At 48.2% G+C, this 15,413-nt stretch overlaps 1 protein-coding gene across 6 annotated transcripts in view; it reads right to left on the bottom strand.

Moving 5' to 3' along the window:
* Positions 1–264: 264 nt before the first annotated feature.
* The window catches only part of PDPK1 (3-phosphoinositide dependent protein kinase 1), a 73,106-nt gene continuing 57,957 nt past the window's right edge, over positions 265–15,413 (bottom strand). For 5 of the 6 annotated variants that reach the window (XM_064478362.1, XM_064478366.1, XM_064478365.1 and 2 more), the window contains 5 exons: positions 14,712–14,885; positions 12,308–12,525; positions 7,684–7,741; positions 6,511–6,663; positions 265–6,107 (listed from right to left, as the gene is read on the bottom strand). In XM_064478362.1, coding sequence (XP_064334432.1) covers positions 5,991–6,107; positions 6,511–6,663; positions 7,684–7,741; positions 12,308–12,525; positions 14,712–14,885 — 720 coding nt within the window. In that variant the 3' untranslated portion in view covers positions 265–5,990. The remainder of the gene's footprint in view (positions 6,108–6,510; positions 6,664–7,683; positions 7,742–12,307; positions 12,526–14,711; positions 14,886–15,413) is intronic. The other variant, XR_010377637.1, reaches the window with a different exon arrangement.

Genomic DNA, 15,413 nt, shown 5'->3' with positions numbered 1-15,413 from the left:
GCACCCACCCTGGCGTCACGCGGGAGGCGGAAGTTCCGGTCCGGAAAAACGGCCGGCCGTGCCCCCTTCCGGCCGGAGCCTGGCGCTGCGCGGTCCGCGACAGGGGGCGGTGGATCCGAGACTGTAGGGTTTGAGAAGGGCTCGCCGGCCTCCGCCGGGAGTGTGCGGTGTCCGGACGCCGGATTCCTGGCCCCGAATCCAGGTCGCCCGACAACGCCCGACCAGCGCCCTGGCCAAACGAAGAGAGCTAAGTCAGTGAACGTCTACACTCTACATGCTTTTTTATTACAAGACTACCGAGCATACGTGGAAAATTCATCATCCGGTAACTACATCTAAAGCACAAATATCTGAAAAAAAGAATAAACAGATTCATTAAATTATGATATGATTAAATCAACGACCAAATAGAAAATTTATATAATAAAGCCAGAAAAAAAGTTGTAAAATATAGTTTACAATAATTATTCACATTCAAGGCTGTACATCAATACATACAACAACGTGGCCCCGAACATGAATTCAATCCAAATAATTCATATATTAGATTTTAAATAACACAGACTGAACTAGAGGCCAACAATAGCCAGCAAATAACCTTATATAAGAATAAAAATACAAAAGTGTATATCCTAATATCATTGCATTATTTGTTTTCATAAGTTTTTTTTTTCTTAATTTTTGCTTTGCCTGTACATCACAGTTACAGCTACAGACCAGGTAGAGAATATTACACGTTCTAACTGACTGCCACCAACCTGAAAGACAGCTAACGTACTATTTGATTCATCCTATTTTGTGTTGTTAAGGAACAGCTACAGCAGCTCTAAATATTGCAAAAAATTTAATTTTGTCAATGTCCAATCAGAACTTATGATCGTGATAGAGGCTTTTCACCAGCAAAATGACCCCTATTCAGTCACTCAGCCAGACGGGTTAGATTAGGGTGGATTACACAGCTAAAAAAGGTGTGCCTTTTGTAAAAAGTTCTCTGTACATAAAGTTTGGTATTTCTTCATATCGAAGAAATGAGTTCTGGAGGAAATTTAGGTATACATGTAGGCTAGTTCAGTTGCCCAGCAAGGCTGTCTGAGCTACAGATAAAACTGCTCTTTGCTGAAGAGCTTTCTCCCCAGACCGGTTCTCGAGGCAGCCTGATTTACAACCCTGCAATCTTGAGCCAGCAGCCTGCACCCCTTGGAGGCTCTGGGAGTGACTCCTGCCCTGGTTTAAGACACTTGCCATGTAGGCTGCCTAAGAGGGAAGGACCACACCCACTTGAGTCACCATCAGTTCATGTTACATTTGGATATGAAAAGAAACAATATGGAAAAACGCATATGGCAACATCTCCAAGAATAGTACCTTCACCATGCTCGCAGGGTGGCTGCAGCCTCTGCAGTCTGGGCAGTAAGCATCCTCAGTCTGTGGACTGACCAGGAGAGAGGGGGGCTTGGAGTGTCAGGGGAGGGCAGAAGACCTAATTCTGCACAATCTGGCCATCATCTCTGGCATAATCAAGTGGCATGGAGCATGGCACCTAGAAAAATCTCTCATGCATCTTTTCCCTCAGAACTGACAGACCCCAAACTAAAGTGGAAAAATTAAGAAAGAAACCAAATTTGGGTTGTCTGGACTTAAAGATAACTAGGCAACCTGCAACACTATGGGCGAGAGGGGAGGAGAAATCCTTAAATCCTTATCAGCCAGGGCAATTACATTCTACAATGGAAAAACCTAGCCAGTGTGCTCTACTGAACTAAGATGGCCTGAGTCCCTCAATTTGAAAAACACTGGGGAGGGGGGAGCGCAGGCCAAATACACTTCTATAAAATCCAACTGTCTACATGGTTGTTCAAGTAGAGCCTTTGTTTTTTTACTGATTCCAAATGGCCTAATGTACTTTCTGAGTCTATAAACTTAATTACAAATCATCCACTAAGTATGTGGCAAGGTCAGTTCAACACTTTATCTCTGCTGACTGTGCAGATGCAAATTCAGTACCATTGTGGACACAAAGTAGATTCTGAAAATATCACCAAGCACTTGAAAACCACAGCAGCAGGGATGGGAAGGTAACATGCAAGCATAACCAGATTCTTTCCATGAAAATAAGGAAATCGGCTTTTGGAAAAATCTGTCACAAATGGCCTCCAGTAATAACATCATTTTAGCATTTTAAAAAAGAGAGAGAGCGAGAGAGCGAGAGCGAGAGAGAGAGAGAGAGAGAGAGAGAGAGCAGTCTTATTCAAACATTCTTGGGAACACACAACTCACCAGAAATTGATTTGTTCAGAATCTGTAGGACACAGCTAAGGAAGTCCTGTACTGGAACTCTGAGCATCTGAACATCAGAGCAAGACAGAGGAAGAGAGTCTATACTATCTTTAAAATGAATAAACTCTTTGACCCCAAAATACCACTGCTAGGAATCTGGACAGGGCATGGCAGGGCAAGGGGAGGAGATCAGAGTTAAAAATCAAAGACTTATAAGGATATTCATTACAGCATTATTTGAATAGTGAAAAACCAGAAACCATCTAAATGCTTTAGAGCAGTAAAGTGGTCAGATAAATTACGATAAAAAACAACCATTACACTCTACAATCATTAAAAACAAAGTTTTTGAATTTTGTTCATAACGTGACATTAAGTGAAAGAAGCTGGATGCAAAATGGTATATGCTGTATGTTCCCACTTAAGTTACAAAAGCAAACACGTGTGCGGGCAGGGAGGAGAGGGTGGCAGGCTGTGCACCAAGAAGGTCACAGTGGTCTTTTCTGGGTGCTGAGCCTACAACTGATTTTTTCAGAAAACAAATGTTTTAATAAAGTACTAAATCACCCAGAGCCCCCTGTCCTCGGGGTCTGTGCCAAAGGCCATCTCCTGCAATTCCTTCAGGCCTGCGCCACAAACACCACAGGGCTGCCCAAGGGGGCTGAGGCAGGTACAGTTCCCAGCAGCTTCGGCATGACCCCAAGAGCCACCTTTCCCAAAGCAAGTCTGTGACAAACCTCCCCACAGTCAAGGTTCAGCGTGGCAGGTACACAGAGGTGCCTCTCACTGGGTGGGGCTTCGTGCTCCACACAGGGCTGCCCAAAGTGCACCGCCCAGTCAGGTCCACAGAAAGGGAAGGAAACAACCCCATCCAAACCTGGCTTCCTCGTGTTCCCAAAGAAGCAAGGCACAGTGGGCTGTCTGAGCCGGTAGAGACCCTGACCCTCCTGGCCATCCTCCCTCCCCTCTGTGCCAAGAGTGGCCACATGGTGCAGGACCATCTCTGCTTGACAGGTGCTGGGTTTGGCATTACACCTGTCCTTAACCTCTCTCAGTAAGATACATGCTCCTGGATCTATTAAACAATAGGGCATTTTCTTTCTCACCTTGGACAAATCCACATTTCTATATATTTCTAGGTATGCCTGCATGTGTGCACAGACTGACACCCACATGCACATCTTAGAACATAAGGCAGCTGCATGCCAGGACGATGGCTCAAAGGATGAGTTGGATAAAACTAAAGCTGACATGAGTAAGCATAGGATAAGAGTATGTAGGGGCTTCCAAAAAGAGAAAGAAAGAAAAAAAAAAAAGGAAAGAGAATTCTGAGTGAGTGGAGAAAGGTGACCCACAGAGAAGGGCTCAGCTGTCACCGGCTCAGGCAGAGCAGTCACTTCAGTTCTGCCAGCTGTGAGCTCAACCTCGAACCCCTTATTCTCTGGTTTTGGAGGTTAAGATGGAGCTTGTCGGTTAAGCCCAGGAGGTAGTGGCGTGATCCAGACGGAAGAATGCGACAGATGAGTCGTGTCTCCCTGAGCAGCCCAGCTGAGCGCTCCTTTTAAAGCCAACATCAGGTCTGCTTGTTTCCCTGTAACCAGACACCCAGGAAAGACGCTGTGCACTAGCAGGCTCCCAACTCTCCTAAATGCACATGTGCAGACACGGACGCTCTGACAGGAGTGAAATATAAACACAGGAGTACCCCTGAAATCAAAGTCCTGAAAGAAATGGTCAAGACAGACTCACTTTTTGAAAAGCAGGTGAACACAGGCAAAGCTTTTCCAAAGTGAGAGGACAGAGGGGCCTCCATCTACAACCACATGCCCAGGGCAGTGCTCTGGGACGCCCCAAGGGCAGGCACGTCCCCCAACACCTTGGCATCCCCGACACATGCGGCGCACACACGCACACACTTGCTCTCTTGCAGCTCTCGCAGAGCAGAGAACAAGGCCCAAGCAGAAACCACTGGCCAACCTGGCTACCACCTCTGCTCCCACCCAAACCCCTCTCCCTACCCAAACACAGTGGAATTCTCCACATCTGCACGTTTTTCCTAACTTAAGAGCCACTGTTATCACTAAAACAACTTAAGACATCTTTCCTCTCAGTTTGGACCACTGGTCACACAGGGTGATGGATGGTTCGAGATAGGACATGAGGGCAGGGAAGTAGTTGGGATCTTATCTGCGGGAGTTTTTTGTTGGCGCCTTTGGGAAAATTATAGGAAATGGCAAAGTCACTCCTCCCCTGGGGACAGAAACTGGTCTGTGAGCAGCAGCCTGCAGGTGGCAGTGCCCGCTCCTTTCCCGCTGGGACAACCTGGGCAGGGAGAGGAATGGCCGAGCCCCGCCAGGCTGACAGGAGTTCTCTCTGTCCAGGGAGCAGCAGCAAAGAAAATCAAAGGACTAGTAAGTCCTGGACCACCCTTAGTACAGAGCAGGGTGCTGCCACAAAAAAGCTAAAGGAAATCACCCTGCAACTGGAGGTGAGACGGCCGGGGCTCGGGTTCAAGTGTGGTATTCCTGCCCCTCATGCAAGGTTAACACTTGTTTCCAGGCAAAGTCCATCTGATGGGGACCAGATGACCTGGCAACACAAGAAGGCTTTTAGATTTTCACTGTGGATGTGTGAAAACACTCTGAGTTAGACTACAAGCGTTACGGCACAAAGAGGGTGTGTGGGAGCCAGCCCTCCTCCATGCCCCTGGCTGTGAGGGAGGACGGCCCAGTCTGCAGATACCAGGCACCCTCAGGGCCAACTTACCCTGCACACCCAACCTTTCAAACCAGAGGGGCTGTCAGCTCGCAATCCCCTACATGGGGGCGACCAGGCCCGTCTGCCCCACTGCCCTAGCCCCACACGGGGTGGGGGGGCACAGAGCCCCATCACCTGGTGCACTTGGCACTCAGTGGGCCCAGCGCTAACAGTGCTCCTTCCAGGCAGGCACTCAGTTTCTGGCCCCAGGGGGCAACCCGCTCAGAGGGATGGACATCTGAACGCTCTACTGGCCCTCACCTCGGCAATGGCTCTGTATTTTACCTGGACAGCCTGTTCTACTCCTTACCGCCTGAGCCTGCCTGGCTGACAAGGCAAGAGCACTCACAGACAGACAGCAAGAACCGCAGACATCTCGCAGCCAGGGCTACTAGAGGAGGCGAGCATGGGCCCACAGGGATCAGGCCATCAACTAGGGACGTGAAGAAAGGAGCATATGGACAAAAGCCAAGGACCCTCCTGCCCTACAGAGATCAGAAGCCACCCCAGCAGAGTCCTGCACGGCTCCCTGGTGAAGAGTTCCACAGTAATCTGGGGGCAGACAGAGCCCAGAGACACGCCTGGTCCCCTGAGCCGCAGCAGGACTGGCAGATGACAGGGGCACGCGATGGAGAGCTGGTGACGCGAGTCTGTCCACTAATCTGGGCGGGAACCAGGGAGACGTGCACAGCGCTGGGTTCCCATGGCGAGGAGGGTGCGGGAAGCCTCCACAGAGCACAGAGAGCAAGCAAAGCAACCCTGAATTCCTTTTCGTTATTGGTTTTGTTCTTTGTGTGGTTGGGTATTGTTTTTCTTCTTTTCTTTTAAATTAAAAAGCTGCAAGGTTCCGCCGTCTGCGTCCCCCTTGAGATGGCTGGCAGGTGGTCTGGAAGCGTCCCGGGTGGCGGCGAGCCGTGCTGGCATATGTCCTGCAGCGAGTGCAGCAGCCGCCGGCATCACTGCACAGCGGCGTCTGGGTGGCTCTGATATCTGTGCCTCCACACCTCCTGGATCTTTTTGCACCATTTGTGAGCATTCCCACTCGGGTCCATCAGGTAATACGTCCTATTCGGCTGCAGAGACAGAAACATTTCATGTTCTTGAGGGAGTCCCACCACAACCAGCACCTCCACCCATCAGTGAGCAACTGGAAGAAATTGCCATCCTACTGCAGCCGCTGCAAGTACCTTCTGGAAGCACATGAGCATATGGAATTTTTTCCCTCCACATATGTGCAGAGATTAAACATGCACGTGATGACCTACACAGCTCCCTTGCATCACTGCTGAACTGAAAAACAAGCATAGGTACCTCCCGGCCCAAATCAGAACTGAGCCACAAACGTGAGAAAGGGGGAGACCACTGCCCGACTCCAGCTGCCCCCTCAGTTCCACAGCATTTGGATGCTCTGAATAGAGGCACAAAGATCCAAAGGCCTCCAACTGCCCTGCAAAGAACCTGTAGGGATAAACTCACCGTGTGGACAAAGAAGGTTTTAAAATTCTTGGCCTCTGGTCGGAGTTCTTGCGACCATGGAATTTCACCTTTCAAGACTTTGTTGACAGGATCCACATAATATAAGTGTGGCCCTTCTGTGAGCAGTAACTGTCGTCGCCGTGCAAATAAACCCTGATGCAAAAAAAGAAACAAAGAAAGAAAAAGGACACTGCTTGTTAAGGCTCAAAAGTGGGTGTTGACAGCACTTACCACTGCCTCAGAGGCTGGACTGTCAGAGGAGCTCCAAGCACAGGGACCACTGCCAGCCACCTGCCCACTCACCTGCGACAGAGGGGCGTGCACACCTCCCTCCTACTTGGACACAGCCCCTTGGGTCAGAGAGAAATGGGAAGCACTCAAGGCCTGGCGTGCCTGCCCTGCTGAGCGGGACCCCAACACCCCTATTCCAGGCTTCGCTACTCTGGTTGCCATGTCGGGAAGTGGCAGTATAGGTAGGTGCACCTGAGGCCAGCACATTGGCTCAGGTCCCTGTCACTGAGCCAGCTCCAAGTAGCCTGTCATCAGCAGTCAGGGCCCTACTATTTCTCATGCCCTCTGCTCCACACCAGGGCACAAGGTTCTGCCTGCTGGCCAGTCACACCACAACCCTCCTTCATGGAGATTCCCACCACCGAGGATGCATGGGGGTGGGTGAGGCTGAGCATGGCCAGCAATGGAGGCCAGGAGCCTTGACTAAGAAAGGTCCACATCGGCAGAAAGAGAACATTTGTGGTGTGTGATATTTTTGACACAATTCATTTACTTAATCCATTTACTTAATATTTTCAAGAGCAATTAGAATGAAGTCATAAACAACTTGCCAGGACTCAAACAGAGCCTCCTCAACAGGACAGAAACTTTGACCTCAGTGAAGCTAGCCTCAGGGAGAAATCAGAAAGCTGGCTCCCCAGTCAGAAATGAGAGGCTGCATTTCTGTCTGCCAAGGCCTGCCACGTGGTTTCAATCGCCTCTCCCGAATGGCTGAAATCTTCCTTAGCTATCAAATTTAGAGATGATCTCTTAAAGGGAACCAAGATGGAGGTGCTATGTGCATGAGTAATAGCAGGAGCCCGAGGAGCAAGGCCTGATCCTGAGTGAGAACCAGGAGGAAGACACAGACACACAAGAAGGAGTGGTGGGAATCTAACTTACCTTTCGCTTATCTACTGGACCCATTTTTAGTATTAAATTATTTTCTACAAACTGGTGCCTATAAAAAGAATAAAAACAAGAATGAGACACTCATATAAGAGTCAGAGACAGAAATTCTCCAAACTCCTCCCTTCGAAACCAACTTCCCAACGGCACTGTGAACTTTGCTTTAAGCAAGGCTTCCCCTTCAGAGATCCAAACTCACTTCAGTAAAATGAGAAAACTCCAAAAGTAACTTTGCATGCAAGTTCCACTGCTTTATAGAATTTCAATCTGTATTTGGACCAGAGTCCTCAGATTCTAGAAATATCACCCTTTCTCACCTCTGACTCAGCAGCATTTATGGAGGAAAGGCAGAGGGGAGGCAGTGCAGCAGACCTGAGCCCAGGATACACATCCTTGTTACTTTAAACAAAGCTGGGGTGAGATGCGGAACCCCACTAAAAGGGCAGAGGCCACTGGGAATCAACCTCAGGACAGAAACTGTTGTTTTTAAGTCACCTCCTCAAGCTGGGACCCCTGACTCAGTGCTCAGAAACCACTGAGCTGCTCAGAATCACAAATCCCTAAAAGATCCAGGTTGGAAATCTGGTTTGAGAACATCTTATCTGGTGTTTCTACCACAGTAATAAAGCATTTTATCTGAATATGGCAGGAATTTAGAAAAGTTTCAAATACAGGTTTTGATTGAATACACATTATTAGCAAGTCTAGTCCACTTTGATTCCTAGGAGCTTAAAAGAGGCTATTCTAACACCTGCAGGTTCCTTCCTTTGGTTAAAGTTTACAGCTACTGCTTTATATTCTGATTTTACTGGCATTCCTGATCTAAGGTTCTACTTCAGAAACACTAAAAAGCATAAGACAACTGTCACCCCCAACAGTGACAATTTTACCACGTAAGTGTCTGAGCACATCCACCTGCTTTTCCCTGGTTCCTCCTGGGACACAGCCCACGTGCTAGAAGGTTGGCCCAGCTGCTGCAGCCACATCCTCTCATCCCCTGGGTCTGCCTAGCCTAACCAATCAGACCAACGCCCACTCCACAAAGCCCTCTGGGGCTTACCCACCGAGGTCCCGTAACCAAGGACCTAGGCCCAAGTCAACCAACACAGCATCATATGGGTTTTGAAAACAAGAATAATTTTAACAACAAAAAAAAGTACTGTGACCTTCATGAGGAAAAGCACCATGCTTCCCTCTCCAAGTATTTAAAAACTAAACCAACAAACAAAACAAGACTTGAATAAAGAGAAAACAATCAAGATTTCTGAGAAGGAGATGTAACAAGGATCTCCTGCAGCACAGGAGTACACGGGTAAACAACAAAGCCAGACAGAAAGCTCTTCTGACCAACGGGTCCTGCTGTATAAGAATTTCATGCGTATAACACAAGATCTTATGGTAGCTCACAGAGAAAAAAAATGTGACAATGAATATATATATATATATATATATATATGTCCATGTATAACTGAAAAATTGTGCTCTACATTGCAATTTGACACAACATTGTAAAATGATTATAGATCAATAAAAAATGTTAAAAAAAAAAAGAATTTCATGCATAGTAAAGAGTCACAAGTTGATAACAAGTGGAAGACTTCAATTAAATTATACTGGGACCATTTCAGAGCACAGCCACCCCCAGGAGAGCTAAGCGAGTCCGTCGGAGTCCCAGTGCAGCTCTGCTGACCACCTCAGGAGAGCTCCCCACGAGAGGCCTCTATGCAGCTGAGGAAGGACCAGGGGACCACAGCCGCTCTGCTCTAAAATGCCATCTCTCAAACCTTCAGGTCTCGGGATTCCTTTATACTCTTAAATGTTACAGAAGACCCCAAAGAGCTTTCCTTTATTTGAGTGAGATTCATTGATATTTATGTATAAGCAATTAAAACAGACATTTTCAAATATTTAATTCATTAAAAAGATAATAAATCTATTTCATATGAATATAAGTAATATTTTAAAAAATAACTTCTTTCCAAAACAAAGACAATGAGAAATATGACACTGCTGCACATTTTGCAAATCTCTTTACTATCTCTCTTCATAGAAGAGAGCTGAATTCTCAGATCTGCCTCTGCCTTCACTCTACTGTGATATGTTGTCCAGGCTGAAGTACATGAAGAAATCAGCTTCACTCAGATAAGGAATTTTAAAAGGAGGAGTATTTTAATAGTCTTTGGAGATATTTGAGGGCATTCTTCTTTGATAAAACACCAAACCTCCACATGTGTAGTTTCTTACAGGTTTGCTGCCATGGGAAATCTGAATTCCCAAGAATGAGTTTTTCACATTCTGTGACATTAGAAACCCTCAGTCTACCTTGCACTTTGAATGGGTCTCCATCCTTCTATGGTTTTATAGCACCATACACCCATCATCTAGAAAAGAGTGGCTTACTGAGTTATGGAGATCTTCTAAAGATTGACAAATTTCATTCTACAATATCAACAAATCAATGCATTAATATCGCTTCCTATCGCCTCAGAAAAGTCTCTAAGTACTGGGAAGATATCAAGTTCACAGTGATGGATACAGTTTCCCAAAATTCTAATTTCACTTGAAGGTTTTGATTTTATCACTGGTAACAAATACCGGCAGCTGCTTTCCTTGAAGTGACAGGCTCATTCTGCTCATTTTCCAGAAAAATGTGGGACAAACAGCCAAGTCTGAATAACCATGGTTTGTCAGTCAAATCTCCTAGTGAAAACGGTCTTCCAGGAAAAGAGCGGCCAGTCCCTCTCCCAATGCAAACCCTCATGCAGGGTGTTCCTGAGGGAACTGTCACACCTGGGCTGCAGCAGGAGTGCTGTCTGCGCACTTCCCACCTCGGTCTACAGCATGCTGACAAAACCAATCATTTTTAATGACTATTCAAGTGAGACTGGCTTCTTTTCCTTTCTTTTCATCTGGTGATCATCTGGCTGTGAAGAACCTGGCTCTCCGAACTCTGCTTGGTGCCACGGCCTGGGTCCGTGATCCGGCACTACGGTTTAACCCATCTTTGCTCTGGCACCATCAGTGCACACGGCAATACATTTGCTCCAGAACAAACCATGAAATTCAAAGGGGTGCTCAGCACTATCTGTGCTTTCTGCCAAGCACTTAGGTAAAAGAACATCTTTCCTTGATGGTAAAGTTGGGGTGAATATCAGACGAATCCAAGCAAAGTGGCGAGTCTAGTCCTATCTGTAGACTCATTCACTCGTAAGGCAAAAGTACAATTTGGAGGTAGACACACCAACTCACTCTCTGAGTCTGCAGCCACATCTTTAACCCAGCTAGTTAGTGTGTCATGCGGGACAGCAGTGCCGGGCCTCCTCCCAGTGACTTGCACCCCGCACACTCAGTGTTGTCAATGGCCTGAAGCTCCTCGACCTCCCAGCTCCAGTGGGGCTCCTCCTACCTCCACACCTGACTTCCCTGTACAGTGCTTTATAGTGGATTTCCAATGTTTGGCCTTGAAAAAGCCCACATGTACATTTAAAATACTCAATTCCTTTCTCTTTAGAACTCGGAATGCTCAGTCTCTAAATGATGCCGCAACTTACATGGCACCAAAATAACACGCAAAAACCTTCTCTTCACAGACACAACACAGAAAGGTATTCACATCTATAAAGCCAGGAAAAGATAGCTTTTGTCCTATTTCTTTATCACTTTTACAGTTTTGCCCAGTTTCTGTGGAGTAGACCCCTCCCTTCCATGAATCAGAGAACTCAATGTCTTCTCTTTAGCATCTTTATCTTTAGACTTAGGTAGTGCCACTCTGGGTAGCAGTACAAGTGCTCCCACATCTCCGGGGTCCTCTTTCCCTCAAATCCCCCTCGCTCAACATACTGCCCCACCCCACCCCACCCCGCTCGTGCAAAAGGTGAAACCATCAAAATGCATGAAGAAATTGTCAAGGTAAAGCACTTCTCAACAGGACCAAGATGGAAAACAGAAAATAAACACATAACCAGGCTTGACTTTGTAAGAATTTACAACTTCCAAATAAAAAACAGGCACAAACAGGATGAGGAGATAACTGAAGAAAAATGCTTGCAAAATAAACAGAAATACTGTTCATATCCATGGCTCTGAAGTGTCAATTTTAAAAAGATGCAAAACATACAAGAAAAATAGTCAAAAGTATCTCAAAATATAAACACAAATGGCCAATGAACATAGATGTTTGCCTCGACAAGAATACAAATGCCAGTTCATGTGAGCCCATTCTGAGAGCACTGAAACACTCAAGGGCAGGCAAGGTCATCGGGAAAGTAGGTTGACAGCAAACACACCAGAACACCCTAAATGTCTCACCGAGGGCAGCGGTTATTTAAATCATGATAAATTCATATCCGACAAGGATGCTGGCGTGCCTGCATGCCGACCCCCAGGGGCTACAGCCCTGAGGGTCCCAAAGCCACTCACCACAGGCTGACCCTCCCAACACCCATTTCCAATTGGACACATTGAGGCAGCTGGGCAGGTGGGAGGGTGCAGAGCCCTGACAGGCGGCAGTGACAAAGCCAGGTGCCCCGCTCTCTCAGTCACCTCGTCTGGCATTTGTTCCTGAGCGTTCGACCCGGCATTTTTAAACAGAGCACTACTTCCATCTGTAAGTTCTTACCAAGGGTTTCCACTGGCCTGCTTCTCCAATAACAACCTCTTCTCATCTTCAGAAAACTGTAAGTCCAGCTCAAAAGAGTTAGTGTCCAGGTCGTGGATATACTGCTCGATGTTGCTGCCTGCCCTCTGTGGCAGCCCTGCATCCGCAGCTGACAGGGAGTGGGAGGAGGACGATGAGGACACCTGCATGCAGCCAAACTGGCTCAGGAGATTGTCGTACTGCACAGACAAGAGCACAAAGTGAGAACCACGCCTTAACTTTCCCTCCGATCCAAAGCTCTAGACACTCTCTGATCTGTCAGAGCAAGCGCACGCCCGAGGTCCTGAGGGCCCCGTGGGAGACGAGCCTGGCTCTGTTAATGCTGTTAAGTGCGGGCCAGCTCCAGTTTCTCCTCCACTAGACAGCTGGCCACCAGACTAAGGGCTGGATCCTGCTTGCCCTGGGTCCCCTTCTGATGGGAATGTCAGAAGATGTTCGCTCCAGAGAGGAGCTTATCCTCAGTCTTCATCTCCAGGAAGGGGAGACCGAGGACCTGGAGCCTGCTGAGCCCTGGAGGATTGGGACCCTGTAAGTCAGGCGCCCTCCTCCTATGGCTTCATGGTTCCAAGTTTCTGAGTCCAGTCGTCACAAGTTCCAATTTGACTAACTGAATTCAATTAAAATATGTATATTCCTTTTAATCTCAACAGATTAATTAAGCTTGATGTAGACAAAGTTGCCTGCTATTCTAGAGAAAACTACACACCAGTGGTAACACAGAAAATGGAATTACTCACAAACATGCCAAACGGGCACATGCGCTCCTGGAGCTGCTGACCAGGCCAAAGATTCCCCAGAAAAGGTGCGGGGAGGAGTGGTGTCGCCCGCACCAGGCCACAGGCCCCACACCAGAGCCCTGCTGCGCCAATGGTGAGAGAAAGGAACAGGTGCCGTCAGACGGCCGAGACCAGAGCACAGCAAATCCTTCCAAGTGCCCTGTGGCTCCAAAAAGGCCCTGGCCACCACCCACAGAGGTTGGCCCCCGCCTGCAGACTCTGCGCCCACCCTCCTCACTTGCCGCCGGGAGCAGCCTTCTCCCAGGTGCTCACCCAGTGCCAACAACAGCCTCAGCCTCCCTCACTGGATCCTGGGTGGGAGTAGCCCCTGGACACTCCCTCGGCCTCTCCAGCTAAGACTTTGTTCTAGTGCATTCTCCACTTCCTGAGAACTCCCTGGGTGGAAGCTGCCTCTGTGCAGTGTCTCAAAGTTTATAGAGGCTTCTACAAGCCCCCCTCTTCCCCCTCCTGGGGTGTCTCAATGAGCCTGTGAAGCCAGTGAGACGGAAGTTACCATCATCCCCATTTCTGAAATGGGAGAACCGAGGGTCAACACGGAGCTATGGGTTTATTGCCGCCACCACCGCCTGCTGGAGAGTTCTGTCTTGGGGGCCCCACTGCACTGTTCCCCATGGGAAGCTCCAGGGGTTCTATCTCTGCTCTCTACTATTCTCCCCTTAGCAGTACCTCGGATAGACCCCCAGCACAAAATCCAGGCCAAAAGGACATGTGATGATGTGGCTACATGGGGTTGAAGCGGAGGTGTTCCCCATGGAGCAGTGAGGACACTGCCAGCTGTGCTGGTCCAAAAGTGGTCCCAGGAGTGCCACTTCCGCATGGCTCACTCGGAGTCCAACCTCATGTGCCACCATCAGCCACCAGCAGAGGATCAGGAACACAGAAGATGCCTTGGGTATTGGGTAAAGGCACTTTCAATCCTCACCCTCAGCGCCAAGCCCTCTTCCTTCCTGTTAAAAGGACTCCTCCAGAACTTCTCGGATGAGACTGTCCCAGTGACATGCTATCAACATCACAGAAAAGGAGCACCTCCTTGAGCAAGTTTCCTCTGTATCTGACGCTCTTCTGGGTCAAAGTCTTTTTCAAAGCTCACTAAACTGTCCAAAGGGGGGCATCTGGTATAGGGAGCTCTTCCTGAATACTCTCCAAGGCTAATAAATCACACAGCTTTTAAAGCTGAGGACAAGCCATCTAACAAAAAGTAAGCTGTGAACACACAGAGCCAGTTCTCAGACAGCAACACTTGAGTACCGAGAAGCCAGAGCTATCCACATGGCAAACATGACTGAAAGAGCAGACAGAGGACCTGCAGAAGACATTCAAGTGTGCAGGCACACACAAGCGCGCGTATACGCCTGGTGAAGCCAAGCGCCCGGCACTGAAATCTTGAGACAACCGGGGCCCATGTGGCTCCCTCAGAGCTCGGCCAGCAGAGCCTGCTGCTTCCCTGGGACACTCCTGCCAAAGGCCCTGGAGGACCTGCCCGTTCCTCTGGCCATGATCCACTTCTGCACAGCAGCACGAGCAGAGCTCGCCTCTGTGGGGCCACTCCTTTCCCATGGCAGTCTTACGTTTCCATAGCAGTCTTCGTCATCTTCCGACATGGCTGGCAAGTAAGCTGTGAGCTTCGGAGGCGTCTGGTGATGCAGATTCTCCCATGTGATGGACTCGAAGAACGGATGAGCTTTCAGAGGGCTGTACCCTTCCATTTCTTCACAGCCTAATCGCTTTGTAGCATCCAAAACCTTAAATCAAAGTCAAGACAAGTTAGCATTGGGGTTAAAAAGTAATTCTGACCAAAAAATTCTTTTGGAGTAGTTCTTTTCGATTCTCAGGATCTCCTGGAAATAGGAAGGGCACTGCAGCCCGGGGACAACGGAGTCACCCTCTGGGGTTCCTTTCACATCCTCCCCCAACCCCTACAGGTGAAAATGAACATCATCAAAAGTTAATGAATAGCAGGAGGTATTCTTTTAAAATACACAGTTAAAAATCCTAAAACAAGAAACACATGAACTCGTGGGCTTTAATAACAAAGAGAATGAAGAGTTTATGTGGACACAAAGCTCTCACAGACAGGGAGAAAAGTGCCTGTGTATCCCACAAGCACTTGATCTCAAAGGGCCCCACAAGGATCCGACTGTGCCCCCCAGACCCACAGAAGATCAGGCACATCTGCACTGAGGGGACAGATACAGGAGGGACAGGTGGGAAAGGCTGACTGACGCTGCTCCCCCAAATCAAGTGAAGAGAAGACCTGGAGCCAGAGCACA

This window comes from Camelus dromedarius, chromosome 24 (genome assembly GCF_036321535.1).
Source record: "Camelus dromedarius isolate mCamDro1 chromosome 24, mCamDro1.pat, whole genome shotgun sequence".
NCBI lineage: Eukaryota > Metazoa > Chordata > Mammalia > Artiodactyla > Camelidae > Camelus > Camelus dromedarius.
Note: the sequence above shows the minus strand (reverse complement) of the source record. Positions and strands in the feature narration are given on the sequence as shown.